This window comes from Poecilia formosa, unplaced genomic scaffold (assembly GCF_000485575.1).
Source record: "Poecilia formosa unplaced genomic scaffold, Poecilia_formosa-5.1.2 Scaffold288, whole genome shotgun sequence".
Taxonomy (NCBI): Eukaryota; Metazoa; Chordata; class Actinopteri; order Cyprinodontiformes; family Poeciliidae; genus Poecilia; species Poecilia formosa.
This window is the reverse complement of record NW_006800227.1, coordinates 600,850-626,818: the sequence shown is the minus strand read 5'-3', so window position 1 is coordinate 626,818 and position 25,969 is coordinate 600,850. Positions and strand designations below refer to the sequence as shown.

Here is a 25,969-nt window from a genome sequence, read left to right as displayed (position 1 = left end):
GGTTTTGGACCACATGAAAACATTCAGAGGGCCACCAATGGCCCCCGGGCCACACTTTGGACATCCTTCCTCTAAAGAGAACTAACAATTTTCTGGCTAATTTTGATTCTTCATTAACTTTTTAATGTCAAAATAACATCTAGACTTCTATTTCTATATATTTTATATACAAGCCAAAACATTTTTCAAAGATTTTATGTTTTACTAACACAAATCAAGAATATCTAAAGAAAGAGAGACAGAAAAGAGAGATTCATCAACCACATGAGTCTAAACATCATCATCATCATCATCCTCGGTGGAAAACAGCTGCAATCTGGAGTGTTGCTAAAAATCAGGCAGCCGTCCAATCATGTGCAGCCTTGTTAATCCCTGCCAGCCCAGTCCCTGGCTGATTTACTAATCTGCTCCCTTCAGACAGATTGAGGTCAGAGTGTGGTCACATGGGCTTAAAGCTGGAAAACTCCGACACCGACACGCTCACAGGTGGCACGTGCAGAGCAGCTTGAGCCGCCTCTGGGTTTCAACCCTCAACGTCTCTGTTTTCTCCTCAAACAAAAGGCCAAAGCACAAACTGGTGACCAAGGAGCCAACATGGCTGACACAGTTAACTCATGGTTCACTTATTTTAGTTTTATTAAACTTCTCTTATTGACTTATGGTCACAAAGTTAAATGAATTCATCCTAAATGTTCATATTCTTATTAAGCCTTTCAGCACTGCAGTGTTCAACCCAAGCGGAACTCCAGCACATTTGGTTTTACTGCTAGATGTGCTGTACAATGGCTGCTGGAAAAGACAAGAACTTTGTTGCAGACTTACCATCCAGAAACCACATGCTATATTCTTGTTGGTTGTGCAGGAGGCTCTACTTCTGCCTTTCCAAGCTTTATGGTTGTATAATTGCCCGTCTGTTTGCAGCCATTTTCATGTGCGACTGTGAACGTTTGGTTTAAAGTGACAAGAAGCTGGAAACAGCTAATTCTGAAATGAAATCTCATTACCTAAGAATGACTTTGTGCAAAATAAATGATTGAACATATTTTGTATAGAACCCACAGTGGGTCCTGGAGGGCCGGCATCCTGCATGTTTTAGTTCTCACCTGGATCAAATAATGGGTCATTAGAAGGTCTAAGAAGAACACTGACTTCCTGAAAAGGTTGTTTCTACCACCAGGGAGAGAACTAAAACATGCAGGATGCCAGATCTCCAGGACCGACTTTGGGCACCCCTGGTATAGACCATAACTTTTAACATGTCTCGGCCTATTTTTCCCTCATTTTGTTGTCTTCTTGGATTTCCCTCATTAGTCGCCTCGGGGTTTTCTTCTCCCTCTCTGTACACATTCAGTCTCTGAGGAGGCATTACGAGCTCATTAGTTTATTACATAAGTGGTGATAATGAGATTACAATGCAGAGGGGAGATGAATGTGGGAAAAGCTCATACAACACCCTCCATTCATTTGAACAGCCGTTTGATTCATGGAAACCTGTTGAACCGACTGGTGATTACCTTCTGTCAGTGAAAAAAGGGACTGCTTTACACTAATCTTAAGCATTCAGTTCTCTTTTATTTTTCTTTTCTAACAGGTGTGTGAAGGATAAATTAGTGTCTCCAGTCTGAAACATTTGGCTGATCTAATTTGAACTGAATGCCTGAGATTATTTTGGCAGAAATGGCCATGAAGCTGTTTGCAGTTGCCTTGACATGAACCATCAAGGACTTCCAGCATCAGTGCTGAAGGATTTTTATGTAATTATGTTCTTGTCTGTGTGAACCCTTACAGGACAGAAGTATGTGTTTTCTGCGATGTGCTGAGCGACTCGTAGCTCCGAGGCCGACAGAGACATGATGAGCAGCAGAGCGTCTCGGGCCTGCTGGCCGACCAGACCCTGCCTGAAAGACAAAAACAGTCTGAACCATTTCCACCAACAATATGCCACACTCTTCTGTTACCATTTCTTGTAAATAGTTCTTAGATTTTTTACAATTTTCAATGGTTTCTTTTGGACTCTCGCTGAGTTTTTGCTTAATTTCTGTCCAATACCTAAGTAATTTCACTTACAGTAAAATTAGTTTCTTAAACATCTATCATCATCTGGCTTGTTACGGAAAAGACAAAGAAGACGACATTTTTTCAATTACTAATCACATGAACAAACTTATTCAAGTTTTTCATGTTTACTGAAAACTGTATGTATTTATTTAGAGCAAAAGAGATGACGCATCCATCCATCCATCCATCCATCCATCCATCCATCCATCCATCCATCCATCCATCTCCACTAAGTAGAACAACTTTATAATGTTTTGTTTTGCATCAAAATGCGCTTTGAGCCAAATCATCAACAAGTCATATAAAAACCAAGTTAATATGCTAATATTAGGTTAGCTCTTCAGCTAACTGCTATGCAGGAAAAAAATGCCTGAAGGAGTAATGCGTTTATTCAAAACTTTGTTTAGAGACAAAACACTGACATCAGTCCATCCATCCATGTTAGATTTCAACACAGAATGAGTAAATGAGTCATCCAAAATGACTCGGATCGTTTTGATGACAAACAAAATCCTGACTGGGACGTCGTTAGCTCCTACCTGTGTGTGTAAGGTATGAGCAGGGAGAAGAGCAGGAAGTTGGCCGCTCCCTGGTCCTGACTGGTGTGGAAAAACAGTTCCAGCACCGACGGGTCTTTGACCAGAGCCACACAGAGCTGGTTGAGCAGCTGGACCAGCTCGGCCTCCACCAACCCGCCGGCGTCTGCAGGGAGCAGAGATAAGATGTAGCAACACACCAGCTGGTGAGATCAACTGTTAAACTGCTGAACCATCTCTGAAGGTGGATTTTATTCTTCATCTAAAGCCGTCTTTCAGTGACGTCAGCGCCCCTAGTGGTCCGCAAGGTACTGCAAGGTAAATTCAAGCTAGGTGATCCGTGATTGTTAAAATTGGTTGAGTGGCTCTCAGCCTGACATAGTTTGAGAAACACTGATCTAAAAGGATAGTTTATCAGCTGGAGATCCAAGTGAAGTAAAGTAGAATTGAATGTTCTTTTCCCGTTAGATTAATACTCTGACTATAAACTGACCGGTTGCGGCTCCAGCGCAGGAGGTGAGCAGCATCATGAGCGGCCGTAGAACCGGTTTGTGGTGCAGCAGCGGCTGCTTGGCCTGAGACAGCAGCATCTGGTACATCCTGAGCTGCTCCAGCTTCATGTCCTCAGTGAACTGCCTCCTCAGGCTCCACAAGAACAGCCTCTCCATCACGCCCTCCAGGACCACGAACTCCAGGATGGGGCCCATGGCTCCTCCTGGCACCACAGGGGTCAAAAGTACTCACTTTCAACACTTCAACAGAAGTACAGATTCTTGGAGAAAATATACTGTAGTAAAAGTACAGGTTGGACTGTTTTACTCAAGTAAAAAAAAGCACAAGTTTTGAAATGTACAAAAAGTAAAAAGTTATCTTTTAATGGTCCAGTTTTTCTGCTTTGCTTTGGACAGTTACTGCCACTTTAACACACCTTTTGTGCAAGAAGTGGATTTTTTCCAATTTGATGTCACTTCATATTATTATTTTTTTCATCATGGAAGGTTTGAGCAATATGTGACAATGTAAGGAGAAGAAAGTACAGATATTTTCTCTTAAAATGTAGGAAGTAAAAGTAGAAAGTTGATAAAACTTTACTTGTGTACAGTAACGCTGTACGTTTACTTTTTTTTTTTTTCTTCCTCCTCACCTTGCCCCGCCTCTTCCTCCATCAGCAGAAACAGCATGTGCTCCACGTAGTTCTGCACGGCGCTGGCCTCGTCGGCAGGGATCGGACCCAGGTGGAAGGTTCTGGAGCCGCTGCTGCTGTTGCCATGGTGACCGGAGAGAAAGCTAAGCGCTCTGGAGGAGCTGCGACTCGGCTCGTGTTTCTCCAGAATCTTCACCACCTTCACAGAGAGCAGCAGGACATCAGACTAAACTTTTTTATTTAGCTACTGATGTAAAATCTGATACAAAATAAATAGGAAAAAACACAAAATCTCACCAAGTATGTTTGGTCGAGTTTTCAGCACAAATACCTTAGTTTATTTTAAGTTAGTTAAAATAAAATGAAACTAACTTTTCAGCAAGAAGTACGAGTTTGTTTTAAGTAAATTATTCCTTAATATTGACATTAGTTTCACTCTCAGACTATTTCGTTTATTTTCCCAGGATTTAACACTTACTGTATTTGTAGTTTTTCATCAATATTAAGGAATTACTTACTTAACCAGATATTATTTCAAGCTGAAAAGTTACATGTATGTTAGTTTTGTTCATTTAAGGTTTACTGAGATGTTTGCAGTAGAAACTAGACCAAAAATACTTGGTAAGATTTTGTGTTTTTGCAGGAACATGGAGAATAATTTAAACAAATATTTTTTTTCCAGAGAAAAATAAATGTTTATCGAACTTTATTTGTTTAACGGGTAAAAATTGATGTCATTGCAATTCATTATACAATAAAATCTTATTTAGTTCAGTTGAGTGGAGTCTAATTCAAATCTGCAATGTCTGATTCAAGCAGTTTCACGTTTACATCTGTTCTACACTGCAAAACTCTAAATTATTTTAGTATTTTTGTCTAGTTTCTAGTGCAAATATCTTAGCACACTTGAAAAAAGACAAAACCAGCTTAAGTAATTTTTCAGCAAGAAATAGGAGCGTGTTTTAAGTAAATAATTTGTTAATATTGATGAAAAAGTATAAGTCCCACCAGCAGATTTAATTTATAAATAATACTTTTCATCAATGATAAGGTGATATTGACTTAAAACAAGTTAATATATCTTGTTGAAAAGTAACTTGTAAGTTTATTTTCTGTTATTTAAAGTGTACTATGATAGTTGCATTAGAAACTAGAAACTAGACCAAAAATCCTTGGCTAGACTTTGGAGTGTACATGTGTCATTTCATATTTATGATCTAATTAAAATAGAATATAATAAACTAGCGAGAAATAGAGCAAATAAACAAGCATTTAGCATTTTGTCTGAACTGTCTGTTGACCTTTGACTGAAATCTTTCACACACACACTTGCACACACAGATACTGAGAGCATTTGGGTTCTCTTGGCACCAGCAGACAGAGATGTGCTGTAAATGGGTCAGAACGACTCGGTAACAAACCAACACAGACACACTGATTCACAAACTGGTGCTAAAAACTAAAAACCCATCAGTTTGTTACCTGCATCCAGTGGTTCTTGAACACAATCATGCAGGTCTCCGGGTCCACCCCTCTCAACGTGAGGGACTTCTTCCGGTTGCCCCCGGCAACCACCGAGGCCATCATTCTGACGGGCTGTCAGGCGGCTACTCCATCTTCCAGCTGAAAGTGAGGAGAATGTTTGGTTCTGATGGGAGAACCTGGAGGCATCGCCGGGCCGGTCGGCCTCTGTGTTCAACGAGCTGCAGAGGAAACTCCTGGGAAAACACACACAACCCGCTGGGTCACCAACAACGCGAAAAATAAACACATTTTACTATGACGACTGTGTGGAAGACAAACTGTGAATGGCTGAACCAGAGTAATTCTTCTCCATCGGAAAAACAAATCATTTTTCTCTTTCTCTACCATCCCTGCATGTAGTTTTACTTTGAAGACGTTTCTATTATCTCCACATGGTGAAATCTGAAAATAAGTCTAAGAATAGATCACAAAATGTCCAACAATCTGGACATTTCTGTGTAATAACGTCAAACAGACTCACACAAAGATACAATGTGAATTAGTTACAGCGCGTCAAATGGTGACATTTATGTTTGAGTCGTACACTGTCCCTTTTTAAATAAAGTCCTCCAAAATTAGTGGCCATCTTTAGCAGCAACTAAGACACTAAAAGTTAGTTTTATCTCCTGTTTGCATGAACTCGACTCACACTGTGGCGTCAGGGCGAACAAACAAAGAGCGTCCACGTATTGTCCACATGTCGCGGTTTGTTTATATAGATTTCCTTCCCATCAGGCAGCTTTAATTCAGTCCATGTTTTCAAAATCTACTTTCAAAATCCATTACAATGAAACATATTTTTAGCTCTGCTGAGACAACGACTCAAGAATCACAACGATTTATGATCTCATGATAAGCAGCTTAAAAATGTCAGAACAATACCTCCTATTTTACTCAACTTAGTATCTTTTAATGTGACTTTCTTCACGTTTGAAACAGGAAGTGCAGGCAGGCCGTCAGTGGCAACATACAAACAGGAAAAAGTGACAGCATGCCTGCGTCCCACCCTGGGCGTTCCGGGAAATTCCAGGAATACCCAGAGAGGATTCGAAGATATCAGAGATCCTACCTCTGTTCAGCTGCCGGTAAGACACTGGAGAGCCGACATGACACCTTCTATCCTGCAGAAAAGGAATGACATCCAAGAAAGCTTTAAGGAAATAGCACTGAAACTTAAAATAAATTTGTCTACACATTGTAACTGTCCCATAAGAAGAGTCAAACTAATTCATCCTGAACCATCTGGCTCTAATCTGTGTGGGTTTGGATGGGATAAACTGTTGGATTTTGTTCCTATTTCCTGTTTGGTCATCCAAGGTTGTGTGTGTGTGTGTGTGTGTGTGTGTGTGTGTGTGTGTGTGTGTGTGTGTGTGTGTGTGTGTGTCTGTGTGTGTGTTTCTGTCTGAGCATTTTCTCTTAGCTCAGCTAATTGAGATGAGATAATCAACTGTGCAGCTTTCATTGTTTTTATTAGCATGTTTTGTGTAAAGTCTGGTGTTAAAATGAGCCAATGAGCATCTTATCAGCTTCTCTTTTTACTGGATCACATAAAAAAATGGATTTTAGAAAATATGCAGCAAATTGTTTGGTCGCATTCAGAAACCTCACAAACCGACTCGACTGCATTCCTGCGAGCCAACATGGCTGCAGACGTTCAAGTCAAGCATGCAGCTCACATTACCACTAATATAATGGCGGTTTCTCTGCAGACAAAAACCCTCTGATTGAAATCCTAGTTGCACACGCAACATGCAAATAATCCAGAAAACATCATGACAAAATCAAATGAAATGATCATCTGTTATTCATTCAATTACAAAAGGATTCATACTTTGTTTCCCTCTGCAAACCAGCAAACCGGTAATAAAATATCTGGTGAGTTTTTGGAGGTCAGAACCAAACTGAAACTTGATCATCCTTTTAAGGTTTGAATCTGATTCGGGATAAGAGCTGAGGAATGCATCAGGTCAGCGGCCGTCCTCACAAAGACAGAAGAACCAGTGTGTGTGTTTCTGTTGCAGACAGAGGTGGGGCGTAATCTGAGAAGAGACGATGATGTTTAATCCCAAACCCGCTCGGGTGGAGAGTCCGAGTCAGTCAGACGGTCACATGCCGACAGAGATTAAACAAACGGCCAAACACAGTTACCTGGACTCTCGTCTGACCTGCTTTAATTCAATGTTTTAGGTTTTAAGCTAATAATAATTTAATTAAACTGCAGTAATTAAAAAGTGGAGCTTTGTTTGACTACCTGAAGAGTTCTAGCAATATTATGGACCCTGACCGTCTGAATTTAAGGTTTTTATCGTCACCAGTGTGAAAACGTGTCATTTAGTTACATTATGAATCTGAGCTAACAAAGATCACAGCTGGGGTTCCTCCAGGCTCTGACCTCAGACTGCTTTTAATTAATATCCATGTTTAGGCCTCTCATGATAGCACATTTTGCTGGGTGATAAATTGTCAAAAAAAGGCATTGCAATAAATGATAATAATAATTTTAAACCTATTTTCACCCTCTCAAAGATCAATACATTTTAATTTCTAATGAGTGTTTAGCGCTGTAACTAGAATACATTTTAAATATCCAAAATAAATAAAACAACAAATAAAATGAATACTGAAGTCATGGGAAACAAAACTGTTCTTCTAAAAGGGGTTAGTTAAATTCATTGATTTAATAGCATTAAATTAATTAAAGCTACTAATTGATTTATTGCTTATTGTGACAGACTTATCCATATGATCCCACCAGCTCAGATTATAGAGATAAGAAGTCTTACTATATATGCTGATGATATAAAACTTAATATTCTGTCACCAAAATGCATTACAGACACTAAATGTGTCCAAATATCAGTGACTGAACGGGTCAGAAATCCCTCCGAGAGAAAAAACTGCACAGAATCCAAAGAAGGATTCATATTTGTCATTATGAATCCTTACCTCAAATTATACAGGCATTAATGCAACACAGCTTAAAAACCATCGAAAATACTGCTAGAATAAAGTGTTTCTAATTAAAGCAGACAGAAAAACTGCTGAGGAAGAAGATAAAAATATTGAAATGGTATTTATAAATCCACCAGGACACTGCAGCTCGTCCAAAATGCTGCTGGAGTCAAAGTCCAGCTCACTGTGTTCCCAGGAGGAATAATCAACGGCAGGAAGTATTTAGTTTCTATGATCTTCAGCTCGAAACAAACTCCTGAGATGTGCAGAAACTATTTGAGCCATTAAATCAGAACTAGAAATGTGAATCTTTACTGCAACTTTCCCTTAAAGTTCAACGGTCATTTTCTAGCAAGTTTTTAATGTTACTTATTTTTGATATTTCTTTTACGGTATTTCCTATTTGTAACTCAAATTTGTTTACATTGTTCATTTGTTTTGGATTCATATTTTGAATTTAAAGTGACAATCACTGGTTTCTTTTAGAGGATTCTTCATGTTAAATCAGAGTTTTTCTCTCCACTATCCCCCTGCTCTTGCTCAGAATGTAAGTGATAAATGACAGCAGCTTTTTAACAACAGGCCCGAATCAGATAAATTAAAATAGCATTTTAACGTAATTAAATTGCACTCCCTTTTGACTGAACTCCATTTAAATGTATGAATTACACCCTTCATGCATTAAGCCAGTATTTGGAGTATCAAACATTATTAATACTAAATAAATGGTCTCCAAAATTAATTGCAGCCCTTGTAAAATGTTTAAAAAGCCTTAAAATGTTTCTCCTTTTCTTACAGCAGCCTCACTCTGTTAAATGTAAATTGTTACAACTTATAATATGAGAACATTTGTTTGCAGAAGAAAGAAACTCCATGTTAGAAAATATTAATCAGTTGTTTATAAATCTTATTGGCATCCTTAACAATTCCTATAAAATAAAAATAAACATATTTGTAGGGTTATTTGTGATTAAAAGTGTTGAGAAACTTTTTAAACACATATTTGCAGTCATACTTAGCTACACTCACCTAATATAAATCTCCAAATCACCCCACAATCAGAACTAAGAAGATGACAATAAGGTATTTGTGTCATTTTTTATTAGAAATTAAATATTTATTTATAGATCCAGCAGATCAGGTAGTTTGTGTTTACATGGGCACATGAGAAAAAAGTCAAACCAGCATGTGAAGCTGCTGAAATTGGCAGAAAACTACTCAGCTTAAGGATGGAACAACATCAAAGTGTGCTGATTCTGTAATTTGAAATTCTGATGTCAAAAAGATAATAATCTCTTCCGAAACATCTTCATTTCCTGATTTCTGGTTGAGTTTTGGGCAGCAGCATTCAGAGCAGAACTTATTTGTTTAGTGTTTGTTCAGGTCAATGAACATCACACAGGTACAGAAACAGGTGGATCAGCATTACTCAGAACAAACCAAACCTGGATGTTATTATATTAAACACCTCAAACTGAAGAGATGTGACCCTTCTTGATCCATCTATAGAATATTGCTTTATTTTGATGTTTTAATCTTCTTTAACTTTTTGTAGGCTTATTTAAATGGCGTAAAGCGTGTTTATTGCCGTGTAGGTTTAATTGCCCGTCATTTTTGTACATCAGTAATTCAGTCTTTACCTTTAAAGGTGTCTGTCGCAGTGATTTGGTAACAGCTGCTAGATGTTTCTTACCTCTGCGGTCGGCTGTCTGTTGCTCCAAGTTGCTAAAAGTACTAAAAAAGTTCCCACAGACCGTTTAAAATCCAGAAACGTTTATAAATCCAGAGGTTTGTTGGGTTTGAAGCTCGGAGGTTCGGCTGTTTCTGGGCTCTGAGTCATTTATGAGGCTTTAAGCGGCTCAACAGTCACTCATTCTGCTGCTGCCCGAGAGGCTCGCATTGGCCACGCCCACTGGTCGGACAGACCACGCCCACTTGGAATGGAAGCTCCGCCCACTCATGTTGTACTATAATGTTTTATTATTTCATTTTATTATATTCTTAGGTTACCGCTGCCCTCAGTGACAATGTGCTTCTCGGTTTAATGAATTTTACATACTTGTATTATTATATGCTTTGTTAGATTTCTCATAATTAAATCTTTTCATCATTTTGGTTATGCTTTTACTATTGTTTGTGTTTTCATCATAAATGAAATGTAAATTCAAGATTATTTTATTTTTTTTGTTTTATGATTGAAAGTTGTTTAAAAATTTTCCATTTTAAAATGATTGCAAAATACTCTACAAATAGAAAGAAATTTTAGTTTTTCACTCGCTTTTTAATCTGTGATTGTTTATTTACTTAGTTTAACATTTGGTGGTATGATTATTGTTTGGATTATTGTCCTTTATTTGCTCTTAATCTGTTAAACATCTCATTTTATCCAGCATTGGCCGTTATTAACTGTCCTCTACAAATAATATGATTGATTTTAGCTATTTACTTTTTCTTTTTGCCAAAAATGATTTTAGTTTTTCATTTTTAACAGACTGCGAGACGTGCAGACGTAAACTAACGTGATTCAGCGTTTTGTTTTGTGTGCTACAGCACCATCTTCTGGAAAGAACCTAAAACTGCAACTACTCTGTGCATCAGTAAAGTTTAAAACATCTGCATTTTTTTTCACTGACATGCTGCTTGTGCCTCTTCTTAAAGTTTTATTATTTATTTGTTAGTTTTTTCCCTACTAAGGTCTTCACTGTCTACATTTGAATATTAAAACTAACGTTTGAAGCACTTTGTTGAAAGAATCATGAACAAACTAGTGAAAGTGTAAAAAGTTGGTTCATCTCAAAGGAAGGTTTGTTTACATTTACAAAGCATAATTAAAATCAAAAAAACATTTTTTTCTAGCCTAATACTGAGAAAACAATCCATGTTTTTGTCAATAAAGCTTTTCTAAATGGTTTATTGTTTCAAATGTTCAAAAATTATTATCAATTTTAATATTGATCTTATATTAAATACTTTAATATATTATCAATATTAAAGTATTTTGAGAAAAACTGATTAGTGTGGACTAATATACTACATGATAAAATAAATTTGACATTTTTTAAAATGATAAAAGTCATTACTTTCCAGTTAAGGTGCAACAAAATAGGTGATGCTATGGGATCTCGAGCCAGCAGGGGGCGCCCAAGACACTTGAATAATAAACTCACATTTAAATTTGCTATTTCTTTCTGGGTAGTAAAATTAAGGTGATTTACATTTCAATTAACAAAAAATTAGAAACAATTTCTAAAAGGTGTAGAGAGGGAAATCCTAAGTCATAATTCGACACCACTTTTGACGCTGAACAATTTCTGCTGCTTGTATTTCATGCAAGTTACTGTTTTCAAAAAAAAAAACAAAAAAAAATCTAAGCAAAATTTGACTTTTTTTAATTGCTTGAAAGCTAAAGAAATTAAATATGTCCACTCCTTCCTAACTGCAGATTTTAGCTGCAGACGAATAGACCTTGTCAGAGTATTAGCCCCTCTCTCTCTAAATTTACAACCATCACTCTTTATCCATGTGACTATTTATTCAGCAAATAATGCAAAAAGAATAACTGTTATTGACATTATATGTATAATGAGCCCACTAGGCAACTAATTATGTTTCACAGACTAATTTAAAAAAAAATTTAGTATCACTTCTAAACAGAATAAAGCTACTTTTACTTTAGTATAGTTTTGAAAAATATATATATTGTCAGGAGTATTTTTTTTTTTTACTATGCTTTACATTTACTTTTACTTCAGTATTTTTATTATGAAGTATCACTACTCTTACTTCAGTAAACTTTCTGGATACTCTACTCACCGTGAGTTCACTGAATGAAAAGGAAGCTTGTTTTAACCAAAAAGGCACAGACACATACATGCAGTTTTTGTTAAAGTTTCATATTGAAAGAAGTTGATTTGAAAAATATATATGTATATTTGTGTTTTGTAATAACATTATTTTATGAGTTATTTCCATTTCAGACTTTAAAATACTAACATTTTCACAAGAAAATTTTTAAATTGTAAAACACTTTGACATTTTTAAGAGCCCCCAAAATAAAATGACATTTTGGTTTGGGCCCCATTAAAGCTGGTACCGCCTCTGCAGTTAGATTACCTTTTTGTCATCTCCATTTTTTTTTTCGGTTGGTGACGTCACGAAGTGGGATCTCGTGCGGCTCCGTATCAGGAGCTCGCGGGGAAACAGGGAAGCTTGAGGAAAGTCTTCAAGCGAAACAGAGCCAGTTCCCACCGGATAATAACCGGAGGTTTTTATTTTATGCAGTTTCTTCCTCCGTGAATGACTTCCGAACACCGAGGCAGAGTTTCTACCCAACTCTGGAAGTCGTTTGGAGCTGAAAAGTTATCGGTGCTTAGGTGAACTTGTCCCGGGTCGACGCTGTGTTGTGGTGGATGTTAGCGACGAAGAACCGCGGAGGGGAGATGAAAATGTCGCAGCGCTTTCCGCGCTGAACCGGGGCTCAGTTTTCACACAGGAAAGCGAAAAATATTTAAGTCTAGGAGACGTCTAAAGGGGGTTTAAAGATGGCAGAAGCTCGGTCAGAAGAAGAGGAGGAAAACCTGCGGCGAGACACCCGGGATCAAGTGGTCCGACGACAGCCGAACAGCTCCGGAGGTAAATAAAGGGCAGAAATGCTCACATTACTGCCCTGGTTTGCACCTGCTCACGCTTCAATGTTTCAATATAGTTTGCATAAAAACAGCTGTCACAACCGAGTAAGCTTTCTTATGAAGGAGAAAATGATTATACTCTATAATTAGTGTCCGTAATAGTACATGTTGGGTGAAACCTGAATTAAAGTGCGCTGTCTCTTTAAATGAGCGGCTCTTTTGTAGTTTCAAAGCTGTGATATTTGGAGTATGACTGTGAAATATTACACCACGCTGACAGAAACTCATCTTCCTCTCATCTCTAGCTGACATGTCAACATTTTAATGCGTCACCATAAGAAACCAGAAGCCTTAAATATCCCTACAGTCAATAGACTGACTAAAGAAAGCATTTAAATACTTTTAAAAATTATTTTTGAACCTCTTTGAACGTTTCTGTTGCTAACTAGTCGAACATTGTGTTAGCAATGGTTTAAGACTTTCTAATAATCTAATTATGGTCCACAATCAATCAATCAATCAATCAATCAATCAATCAATCAATCAATCAATCAAATTTTATTTGAATAGCACATTTCAGCAGCAAGGCATTTCAAAGTGCTTTACATAATTAAAATAAAAACATAATGTGAGAAAGAGATTTAAAAAACATAATTAAAACGTAAACGGTGAGAAAGAGAAATAAAAAGCTGTAGAACTTTAGTTGAGATGCAGTGAACTGGGACACCAATTTCCCAACAATATGTGAAATTGGTGAAACATAGAAATGAAAATGTAACATTTAGTCTTTTTAGTAGCTATAATAAATATAATTTTGTGGATTGTTGTCCTTTTTATTCTGTTAAAGATTAAATTTGTTTGTATAGATTGTATTTTCACCATTAAAACAATGATAGAGAAACTAAATGACACTCAGCTTGTACTATTTTAAAATTCTCGTAAGGTACATCAAACTAGAATAGTATGGTCATTCTCAGTGGGAATAAAAACAAGTAGATAAATAATATTATGTGTATGTTTATGTAGACCTGTAGGACCTGCCTACATTTATTTGAAAATGGCGTGTTTGGTAGTTTGACTACACTGTGCTTTTTACTTTCAGTTATATATCTTTGAACAAACATGAAGCGTCCATGAGATTTAGATTCAGCCCTACAGTCTATCATAGAGTGAGACCTCTTGTCTCTACACCAGCTTTGTTCTAATGTTATTGAGGCTGTTGGAGGTCAGATGAATAGATAAGCACCATTTACTGGAAGTACTTTAAACTCTCTATACTCGTTCCCAATTGGTTGTGGCGTTCCATGTAAAGTGTTTTATCTGCAAAAGATTTGAGATAATAATTTAATTTTTATAATTATGTTATATATTTATAAGTTTAGTTTTAAAAGGACCAGAATTTGCTTATGAGTTTCTTTTGCTTGACATCATTGTGAAAGACGAAATCAAATGTTACTCAGTACTTAAGTACAAAATACTTTTTTACTCTTACTTGAGTAATATCCTGGACGGCTACTTTTTACTTGAGTACAACGTATTGGTACTCTACCCAACTCTGATGTTTTCTTCATGTTGTTATCAGGAAATTCTTTAAACTTAAGTTCACTTTTTGTAAAGCGACGGTGCATCCGGCAGCGTAATTACTGATTAGTTGATCGGAGCGACCGACTGTAAAATGTCTGCTCAGATCTGTAATAGTTTTCAGAATATTTTATCGCCCAGTTGTTGGTACTTTTGTCAATTGACCAAAAATATTGTTTGAATGTTTGTTTTTCTTTATTTTTATCCTCTTAAGTCGTAAATACTGGAATCCTTGCTGGACAAACATGCATTTGCAACAAGTTGGCCCCAAGTTTCTTGCTATAGTTTGAAACTGCATGAGCCAAATGTTTAGTCTGGTATTGCATAAGGAAAACATCTGACAGGATTATTGATGTTATCTCACTATAAACCTGTTTTGAAGGTTAACGTTTGAATTTAGCTACTTCCTTTCTGCACTCAGTGACTCAGAGAGAGTGTGGGTAAACCATGCGGTTTCACAGTGGGTGTGGACTGATTCAACCCAACGCCATAAATCCTTAACACAACATTCAGTCATATCACTGTGCAGGTCAAAACTCGCCCAAACCAAACTAAGAAACCACTTTCTCCTCCTACACTAACAGCTGTTTGATTATATGCATCTGTTGTTGCTTGGCAAAATGTTTTTTGGACTCAATCATAGAAACATAAGGTAGCAATTTTACACCTTTTACCTGTTCTAGATGTTGTTTGTTACTGTCTACGACAACCTGTGGTTAAGGTGGTTGTAGAAAAATTACACACAACACATGTAGCTGGGTTTTTAAACATCTATATTCCACCATGACAGCATTTTTATGCCGCTGTCATTGTTTTGTTCCTCATTGAGGTTGTTTTTGAAGGACTTTGGTTTGGAAGTCAGCAGGATTTAAAGTGTTGTGGTGGCGGCTTTAACCGTCAAGAGCCACTGAGAGTCATAATGTCTCTATTTTCAACGTAAAATTATAACTTACTAAAACATATGGTGGCTGTTCATTCCTTGATATAAAGTGACAGTTTTAGACTTTTGTTTCAGCTCCAAATTCAACGGCCTTGTTGTTTAGTCTCATGTCTGTAAAGTGTTCTTATTTTGAAAGGTAGAAACAGCTTTATGTTGAAATGTTTGTAGGTAAAATAATAACTGTGTGATGAATATTATTGCTTTTCATCAGTTTTATAGAATATATTGAATATCTTTAGGCCCATCACGATAAATTGTCCCAGAAGTTATCGCAATAAACAATTCAGATTTCCGAAGATCAATAAGTTTTCAATTCAAATGAACATTTAACACTGGAACTGAAAGACATTTTACATATCAAAAACAAAAAGAACAAATAATATTGATCTTTAAAAAAGGCTAGTACAGACCAAAACAGCAGACTGAAGATTTTTATCATCCGGTTTTTAGTAGAAAATGGCATAAAATTATGCAAATGGAAATTATTGAGTTTTTTAATTTATATGTTGATTACAATTGATTTATTGGTTGTTGCGACAGATGTAGATGTTTCAGATGTAATTTAGTAAAGTTTAATGATTAACAAAGCTAAAAGAAACAGAAAATATAAATGAAATCATTTAAAAAATATTAAAAAACAATACACTACATTAGACCAACTCACTTTGAAGCAGATTAAGTTAAACAGAAGAAAAAGAAGTAGCCAAACTAAAACGTAACCAAGGCTACGGTCAGGAACAATTAAACCAATATTTGATGTTTTTAGGGCAGTCTGAACGGCCCAATTTCCATCTTTTCATCCTCAAAACATCCGATTTGTTCCATTTTAACATGTTGTGCTGAATTGGTAAATGTGTATCAGATCGATTTGGAAGTGCCTGCAGTCTAAACGGTCATGTCGCATTTTACGCCGTTCTGCACCAGAAGAAGAAAGACGCAGTAAATCTAGATGTAAACAATGGCGGAAAGTAACCAATGCTAATTAATTAAAAGAAAGCAAACAACTATGCACTGCTCTGTGTTGGCCAGTCACCTAAAATCTTAATAAAATACAGTAAGTTTGGGGTTCTACTGTGAAAAACTGTGAAAAGACTCAATAGAGAAGAGAGTCATTCAGTTTCATCTCAGATAAAGGAACAAATTAATGTGAAATTATGTTCAATTTAACCTTCATTTATTAAGTAAAACATAAATCTGGCAGAAACAGGTTAAATATATAAGTCTAAACTCTTACAGTTATGAACTCGTTGACTGGAACCAGTTCATGACCAACTTTTGACTTTAAAGATGGCGGCGTCCATTATTGGTTTTGTAAACAGAGCGCTGCTGTCTGACGTCAAGAGTTCTTCTTCTGCGCTTGTGCCTCGCTTTGTGGTCGTAGTAAACCGTTCACACAGAAGTCTGACTGCCTTGCATTTTATTAGTAGCATTAAACAGCATTTAAAACAAATCAACAACTTTAATTTCAGCAAAACGTCGGAGAATTTGAATTTTTTGTGAATGTAAAAGTCCACAGCGTATGGAAGAATAAAACCTTGATCCTAAACATGGATCTGAAGTGAAAAAAGCACAAAGCTTAACTGCTCCAGTTATTTTCCTCAGGTTTGATGCTGTAATGTATTCATGTTGTGGAAGGTCAGCATCCGGGTTGTATAACAGGGTTTAGAACGAGTAGAGGGCTCATGAATAAAGGAAGGTCAGCGTCTCACCTGCTTCACAGAGACAAAAACCAAATGCAAATGAGACCCACTAGTTGGTCTGACTGGAGCTGCTGCTTGTTTTTAAGCTGCTTCTCCTTTTCCAGCAGGTCACAACATATTCAATCCTTATTGACATGATTAAAAACACACTGGCTGGTCTGTTGAACAGCCTGTAATATGTTTAATGCATCTAATCTCTGTTTTTAATAATATATGAGGGCAGGTGGTTTTAAGTTTTAATGTTTTTCCCACTATACTGTCAGTTTATTCACTGCAAAAACACCAAATCTTACCAAGTAGCAGCAGAGATATCTTAGTACACTTGACTTAAGACAAAACTAACTTAAAAGCAACTTATCAGTAAGATATACAAGTTTGTTTTAAATAAATAATTTAAGTGAATGAAAAAGTTTTTGTTTGATTGGTAGATTATTTCAGTTTCAACACAGGGAAATTGTCTTAAGTAAATGTATCTATATCTTGCTGAGAACATATTTGTAAGTCAGTTTCGTCTTATTTCAAGTGTAATAAGATATATGCACTAAGACCAGACTAAAAACAGTTGGTTAGATTTGGTGTTTTTGCAGCGTTGCTTTTGTTTTCTTATCAGTAGATTAGTTTTTATTTTTTTGCAAGTAATTGAACTTTTATGACAGCCTTGCTATGTCTTTAATGTTTATTTATTTGTATTTTTTATTCCCTTGATGGACATCATACACTGGAACTGTTCAAGTTTACTCTCATATGTGTAAAATATACTTATTTTTAATATTTTACAAAATATACAAATATTATTAAGCTTAATAATTGTATCTTTTGGAAAGAAAATCCTCCTTTTCTCACCAAAAGCTACAATTATTTTAACACTAGTTTTAATTGTTGATTATTGTTTTTGACTTTACACAGTAAGTCCTATTTTAGTATTCAAACATGTTTGTCAACAAAAACAAGACATTTCATTAAAAAACAGCAAATACTTAGTTTCTATATCATAAACTTTTTCTTTAGTTTTTATCCTTCCAGGTCACAATTAGTTACTTCACTATTTTGTTTTTTAATTATGTGTTTATTTACATTTGTAAAACTCTCGTAAAGTGCGTTTGGCAGCACGGCAGCCTGTTGTCGTTGGGTTTCCGTGGTAACCGAACAGGATGGATGTCAGACCTTCAGGACAGGAAGGAAACTTGAGCAGGTGACGTCAATGGAGATGTTTTTACAGTTTAATCACCAGACAGGCTGAGGAGGCAGACATTATTTTATTAACTATAAAACAAGATGAAAATATTTTAAATAAAAATAATTTAAAAAATTATAGCTAATTAATTAATTTCTGTTCTTTCAACCTGATGAGAACAAGTATGAATTATTCGTTCTAATTTGTCAAAGTAGATATTTTACGTATTGTTTACATAAATGCATCAGGACTGGTTAAATTATATATTGAAAGTCCTTCATTATTCTTTTGTATGCAGAGACTGATATATTTCAATACTTAACTCCTGGATTAGCTTAAATAGAACCAGATGTTTACTTTATATTCAGGACATTTTGGATAATTAACAATGAACCCGAATGTCTTTGAAAAGATGCACATAAACTCCTGTTTTCTGTTCTGTAATAGATTAAAACTGCTGCGATGGAGTCGGCTCGATGTCTCACTGTGATAGTTACCATGACTGCAGAAACACTGATAAACAGAGGGATGATAAATCAGCTTTAACTGTTGCAGTAATAAGATTAATCATGATATATTCTTCTAATCTGTCTTTCTGAGCTCCAAAGAAAACAAGTAGAGAACAGTCCTGTATGTTTACAGTCTAAATCTTAGATTTTATCAACAACAAGGTCAGCATATTAGCCAAAATATCATTCCCAGACTATCTGACCATGAGAATAAATAACACTCTTCACCCTGGGCTCAAATATCCTTGAAATAAATACGAATATAAACCTTTTAACTGTGACCTTTCACACTGAAAAGTTTACAGAACTATACCTTTAGTCATCAAATACTCACACTTCCTCTAAAAGCTCTTATTACTGCAGATTATAATAGTATAAAAACATCAAATAGACTTTAATGTGCATTAATACACACAATGAAAACCATCTTGGTGCTACCACAGAAGCTAACATCCATAGTCTTCCTTATATCGCCTCTTCAGCCAATCAGAGCCAAGGAAAGCAAACGGCGCTCCAGGATTGGCTGCTTTAAGAACAGCAGCGTGTCGGCTGGCAATGCGTCACTATTTCAGATTCCCAAACTGCATTTTTTTCCTGAATATGTTGGATTTCCTCCACAAACATTGGACTTACTTTCCACAAAAATATCAGTGACTACTGAACTGGACACAAACGACAGTCTACGGAAGAGATGTAGTCAGAAAAAAAAGATTTTAAAACTTTTCATCACCGTCCTGAGATTTAAAGTTGATTTGTTTGAAAAACTGCAGATTAAATCAATTAATGCACCGATTCCCCTCCCCTACCTGTTGGTGGGCAAAACCTGGCTGAAAGAAAACTTCTTCTTCTCTTTCTTCTCTCACAAGAAGGACAATTTATTCTGTTCAGTAAAGTGAGTATTAAACTGAAAGCAACGTTTTAATGCATCATAAAGATAAAATGTGCAGGTTTTCTGCACCAGCTCATTGTTGCCACATTCTGTGTAAAACAGGAAGAGATTTTAAAGCATCACAAGAATCTGAGCTCCATGAAGATGGTCTTCAGATTACATCATTGCTATTTTACAAATCTGTTTTAAATCAGTCTCTCATATCTCCACTTTATTTCTTCTGACTCCAATATTTGGCAACAAAGTGAAAGATTAGAACTGAGCTATAACAGACTTGTCAGATATTTTCTGCCCAGTGTTTGCATGCAGAGTTCAAGTTTTATCACTCTTCTGTCAATCTGTTATTAATTGTTCGTCATCTGAGTTGTTTTTTTTTTCTATAAACTCCATTTTCCAACCATTTTATCAGAAACATGCTGGAAAATAATTGGCTTAATTTTAAAACATTCAACTCGCCTTTCCAACAGATGTCTGAGTGAACCAGGTCTTGGAAGATGAGTCTCTTGGTTTATTGGAAGCTGGTATCTGACTCAATAATAAGCAGCTTTAAATCCGAGTATTTTACGTTTTCATAACAAGGATATAATAAAATAAGCCTGGATTTCAGAGATTAAAGTAAAATTGTGATCAGAAATGTTTGAGTTTCTTCTAAAATAAAACCTTTTGCAAACTCTTTTTAATTATTTTCCCCTTGGTAGATGTAAACTGTAAAATATAGCTGGACATTTCTCAACCTTGACCTCTGACCTCCTCCTTAGAGAGCAGAAAGCATACCGATGACGAGCGCCATGCGAAATCTGCTGCGTTGTTCTTCTGCGTGTTGCAGCGCAGCTCCAACTCAACACTAAGACAAACATCTGGAAGTGTTAAAACCCTGATGTCTCCTGCAGAATCCCGCTGCAGCCAATCACAGCCCCACTTCCTGGAAGCTCCCAGCCAATCGGGGGAGCCATCCGGAGCTGACGGGCGGTCCGGTTAGAGTTTCAGAGGCTGGGAAAATAGAGGAAAAGCAGACACAAGCCTGAGGGGATTAACTTTCAACTTTTCAAATGGCAAAACGTGAAGAAAACTAAGAAGCAAAAAATACTTTTTAGGCTTTAAAGTTTAGTTTTTTTTAGATTCTTAGAGAAATCAAGCTGACCTGGTTTACAGTTTGGACTGTGAAGAAAAGCAGTGGAACGAGGTAGGCAATGGAAACGTTCACATCCAGACAGGAAAATCTTCCTCTCTAGTTTTTTTTTTTACATCATTAAATTTAAAAAAATGTGAGACTAAGTTTGAGTTAACAGTTCGACACGTATCTAAAGTGATGCTTTGCTACAAGACTAAATAGAAAACTGCTTCATTTGATTAGCATATTCTGCATTTTAATGTGGTAAATTTAGGTGAAATAGAGTGAAATGTTGAGTGACATTTTCCACCTTAATGAATGTCTTTGTTCTCCATCTTGTTTGAGAAATAAAAATGCAAATTATGGCGAAAACAGATGAGAAAGAATTGGTTTAAGGAGGGGAGAAGGTGGCGTCCATGTTAAAGCTGGAGCCATGAGTGGGCAGATAAAAGCAATGATTCATCTGGTGGAAAACAAAGTTTAGATGAGCTCATCACTTTTCTCTGTAGCTGCAAAGCAACCAGACTAAATAACGAAACGTTTAACATTTAACATTCCTGGATAACTTGTTGTTTAAACTGAAATTAGAAAACAACGAAAAACTGCAAAAATGTTGGTTTTGCAGAGCAACAAGTCGACTCTGTTAAAGTTTACTTTGGTGTGAAACTATCCAGAATCACATGGTTCAAAGGTCAGATCTGGGTTTTTCTTCCCCTGCTTTCCCCAAATCATAATATTTATCCTTAGAAATGCATTAAGTGTCCAGATTGGTACCATTTTCCCCTTTAGCAGATATTCAGAACATAAACAGACTGTTCTCTTTATCCAAGAGCCAACAGGTCAGATTACCACTCTTCAGTGTGGAAGCTGCTACCGAGTTGAGAACCTGAACATTTTCTGATGTTTTTTTTGTTGTTTTCTTTAAAGCTGGGACTTTAACTCATTAAGCTTGATTTATTACTTGCATAGATTTTAATGTGTACATTTTTAAAAAGCAATTAATCACCTTTTATTTTACATTCAAAGGTGCTTTTATGTGCGTGTTTCTGGTACGCCCGTAAATCTGACGCACAAGTGTCGTCTGCAAACAGGCCTTCTGTAAAAAGTTTAAATTTTATTCAAAAATGTACTTAAAGAATTGTGATCGTCACTTTTTCATTGTTACATATTTTATTTAAATTTCCATTAATACTTTGTAGATTTACTGATTGTATTCCTAAATTTATGATCAATTGATTGCATCTTTTTATATGCTATTTTGCCTCTTCCTCCACTGTTATTTTTTTTCTTAATATTTTTTATCTGTATTTTAATTGTGCAAAATAAACTAAACTGAAACCAAACAACGATGGATAACAACTTTTTCTCTTGGCTCATTATTGGATAACTTTTGATCTGATTTGATGGTGGAAAATACTTTTGTGTTCAAGTTGGCATAAATAACATTACATCAATAAATACCTTTGCTGTTGAGCTCATATGTCAAATATTTAGCAGCAAAAAGGAATTTTGAATGGAAAATATTGCTTATTTTGTCAGTATGGTTTCATACCAGTAAACTGCCAGTATGAATCAATTTTATTGATTAAGTTGAACTTTTTAGAAAAGAAACTTAGAAAAAATTCAAAATTGGATCTGATATGAAAAAAAATCAGACTTTATTTTATTAGGGGTTATTGTGAAGCTCATTTAGCTGCTAATCGTTTCGGTTTCTAGCATTAATAAAGTAAATGTTGCTTTGTGTTTCTCCTCAGGTCGGCCTGACAGACGTAAGCCGGAGCATCGCCACAGGTACGAGGTTTCTCTGCTGACAGGTTGAGTCTCTGCCAACAGGAAGTGTGTTTTATTTCTCCCACATGTAGAAAACCGCCTGGTTCAGGCAGCGATGCTGTTTGATACTGAATCTTTTTGATCATCTCAAATGAACGTTTGGATCAAGAATAACTAAAGTAACACTTTATTTGAAGAGGTGTCCATAAGACTGACATGATGACACTGAAGGAGCCTTCATGAATGTTTGCAGCTGTTTTCATGAAGTGTCATTTGGTAAATAATGACAGTTTTAAAGCAAAGCTCTGCATCCCCAGAACCAAACATGGAGAAGCGGCATTCAGCTTCTATGCACCACAAATCTGGAGCAAACTTTCAGAAAACTGCAAAATAGCCGAAACACTGAGTTCCTTTAAATCTAGACTAAAACCCAGCAGTTTAGAGCTGATTTTGAAACATAATCAATGAAACATTAATCAATAATCTGATGTGTAACGATGACACTTGACAAAATATAATGTCATAAAAATATAATGTTTTATGACTTTGTATTTTTGTGTTTTTATGATGTAAATTTCTTTCAAATTCCTTGTTGCTGAAATGTGCTCTAAAAATAAACTTCATTCTTTCAAAATTGACTCTTTTAATTAAACTTTAATGTAACTTTGCATTAAAAGTGTCATTATTTACGAAATGACACTTCATCATAACAGTAGAAGGCATTCATAAAGACCCTTTCATGTTTACGACGGTGTCATCATGTCAGTCTTATGCACATGCCTTCAAATAAAGAGTTACCAAAACTTCTTCCAGAGGTTAAAGTCGTCCTGCTGTTTCTCTGCAGATCAGTCGTTTCTCCTGTTTCTTTGCAGGTTTCCAAGTTTAACTTTCCTCCCATTTGGTCTCTGCTTCTTACACACTCCTAAAAGTATTTAGTCTGTTTCCTGGTTGGCATAGCGACCTGTATAAATCACTGGGTTAAAGGAGCCTGTGTGTGTTTATTCAATAAAAAACAGGGGAACTTGATCCATCAGCTTTTGAATAATTTAATTGGTTTTACGTGTTAATTAAGTTACCTACTTTTTATTAGACTTGGGCTGCAGTAATTACTTTAAGCAGCTGACCTTCAGCAAAACGCGTTTAAAACAGCAAAACAAAGGCGGCTTTGAGTGCAGAAGTGAACCAGTGTAAAACTAAACCCCACAGAGGATGACTCAGCCTTAAACTGCATCGTAAAGCAATTAGAAATAGCTTTTCTCTCCTGTAAAACCAAACCTTCAGAACATTCAGAAATGAGAACCTTAATTTATAGACGAGTGGCGAAGCATCAAATGGTAAATATGCCTAACGGAGCGTTCTCTGTTCGTTTAATTGGTGTGAATGTCGGGATTCTGCTTCACATCGGATGCCAAGCAATGGAGGATATTCCAGATTTTAATTTAATAGTAATCTTAATGTCACCCCACTGTTAATAAATGTTTAAGAAGTTGCTAATAAACTCTGTTGTGCTTTACTGTCAGTTATCCACACACACACACACACACACGCACACACACACACGCCTAAACATGATGTAATGGAGGGAAAGGCTTTAAAACTGTTTGCCAGTATCAACACTTAGATTAAGTACAAAAACCCACAGAAATAAACAGTTAATACAGCATCAGTCGTTTACTGCATTCACTTAATTCTAATTAGAGATGCAAGTTATCAATTAATGAGTTAATTGATCGACTAATGACTCCAGTTCTTAAAAACTGGTCGGCCCTCCATCTTTCCATAACTTTAAATTTGTACGTCATTATATATGTGAACTTTTTTTGTCAGATGTCTTAAGTTCTGACTGAATAAATAAAAATATGTTTTTCTCAAATTATTAAACTTTTAGAGTCCTCAAAATCAACCGTGATTTTTGGCATCATGTCTTTTTATATCTTGTTACAATTTTTCTGTCATTTGTTCTTGAGTGGATGTTATTAGTTAATCAAACAGGACGTTTGATCTAATAAACTATTGTTAGTTGATTAATTATTCCCATCCCTATCTATACATTTTTATTTCTCGTTGTATAACTTGAGCAGTAATTTTTATTTTATTGTAAATTTTGTAAAGAACACAAAGTGAATTGCTTTGTTTCCATCAGTGTAAATGAGTTTGTCTTTGTTATTGGGGAAACTCTTGAACAGAGTTAAAGGTCCAGGAACATCTTCATGATTTCTGTTTTTATTCAGCTTCACAACATTTACCTTTAAAAACCAACAACTTTGGCTCAGTTTAAACCTGTTTGATTTTAGTGTTGAGGTAAACTTTAAGCTCTGTGTTCATGTTAATGTTGATTATTTGACAAAAAAAATCATGTAAACTTTCTGATGGCTGGTAATTGTTGTATGTATTTTGTGTATTTCTTGTTATGCTGGGTAATTAATATTTAATCCATCCTTATTGGTTGATGCTTGCTTTGTTTCAAAACATTAAAGGATGACTATTTTTTGCAAAGGTAATTTTTTTTCTAGCATTTGTTATGGGTTAATAACTGGTTGAAATTCTAAGTACTGGAGAATTGGATATCAGGATAATTTGCCTCTAAAAGTAATAAAAATCTTTTTAACAGTAAAACGTACAGAATGAAGTGAAATAATGTTTCCTGTGTCTGCAGCCAGGGTCCTCTCTCGTCCATCAGAGCTGTCATCAAGAGAAGTAAGTGACAAACTTCATGACTTTTTCCTGTGAAGCAGAAACACAAAGTTTGCAGCCATGAAGCCAAAGTTTAACTTTGATTAGAAGAGAAACTGTTTGGCTTTTTGTGGGTAATACAATTTTTTTATTTTCAGATCTGACTTTCCAATTCTGTTTTTTGTTTTGCCAAATAATTAAGTCAGGTCAAAAAAAACAAAAAACAAAAACAGAGGTAGTATTTTTATTTCAGAAGAAAATGAAAGACTTACTTGATTTTACTAACTATTTGTCTGAACTTTTGAAGATGTTGCAAAGTTAATCAATGTATAATTATTTGCATGGTGGATGTTTATAAGCCATAAACAGTGATTCATTTACTGAAGCAGAATCAATGAGGTTCATCAGTATTTGACCTGATCAGAGCTAACCAGGTTAGATGCTGATGATTACAGAAATTTAACACCAGAAATTCAAACTAAAGCAAACTTTCCATTTAAAGTTTACAGAGTTGCTTAACTTTTAGTTAATGTGGAGAAATGTTGCCTTTAATGATGGAAAACATGCAGTTTGACCTTTTCAGATATATTGAAACCCAGCCCGGCTCAGAGTTTACAACGTAACGACTTCCCATCTTTTGCTTCCCTCATGTTGCTCTGATGTCACGCAGGTTTCTAGTATCGTAAATAACCCACATGTCCTGATTCTGCAGATCTGAAGCTTTTCCAAGTGAGTCAGGTCAAAGTTTTGATGCTGGACCATCTTATTGAACGCTATAAA

At 35.9% G+C, this 25,969-nt stretch overlaps 1 protein-coding gene and 1 pseudogene across 2 annotated transcripts in view; one reads left to right on the top strand and one right to left on the bottom strand.

Moving 5' to 3' along the window:
• The window catches only part of LOC103151659 (protein FAM160A1-like), a 25,379-nt pseudogene extending 15,246 nt beyond the window's left edge, over nucleotides 1–10,133 (bottom strand).
• A 2,220-nt stretch (nucleotides 10,134–12,353) lies between these two features.
• Nucleotides 12,354–25,969, top strand: part of LOC103151658 (SH3 domain-containing protein 19-like) — a 28,018-nt gene continuing 14,402 nt past the window's right edge. For both annotated transcript variants that reach the window (XM_016681684.1, XM_007571835.2), the window contains exons 1-3: nucleotides 12,354–12,846; nucleotides 22,501–22,537; nucleotides 25,173–25,213. In XM_016681684.1, the coding sequence (XP_016537170.1) occupies nucleotides 12,756–12,846; nucleotides 22,501–22,537; nucleotides 25,173–25,213 (169 nt within the window). In that variant the 5' untranslated portion in view covers nucleotides 12,354–12,755. The remainder of the gene's footprint in view (nucleotides 12,847–22,500; nucleotides 22,538–25,172; nucleotides 25,214–25,969) is intronic.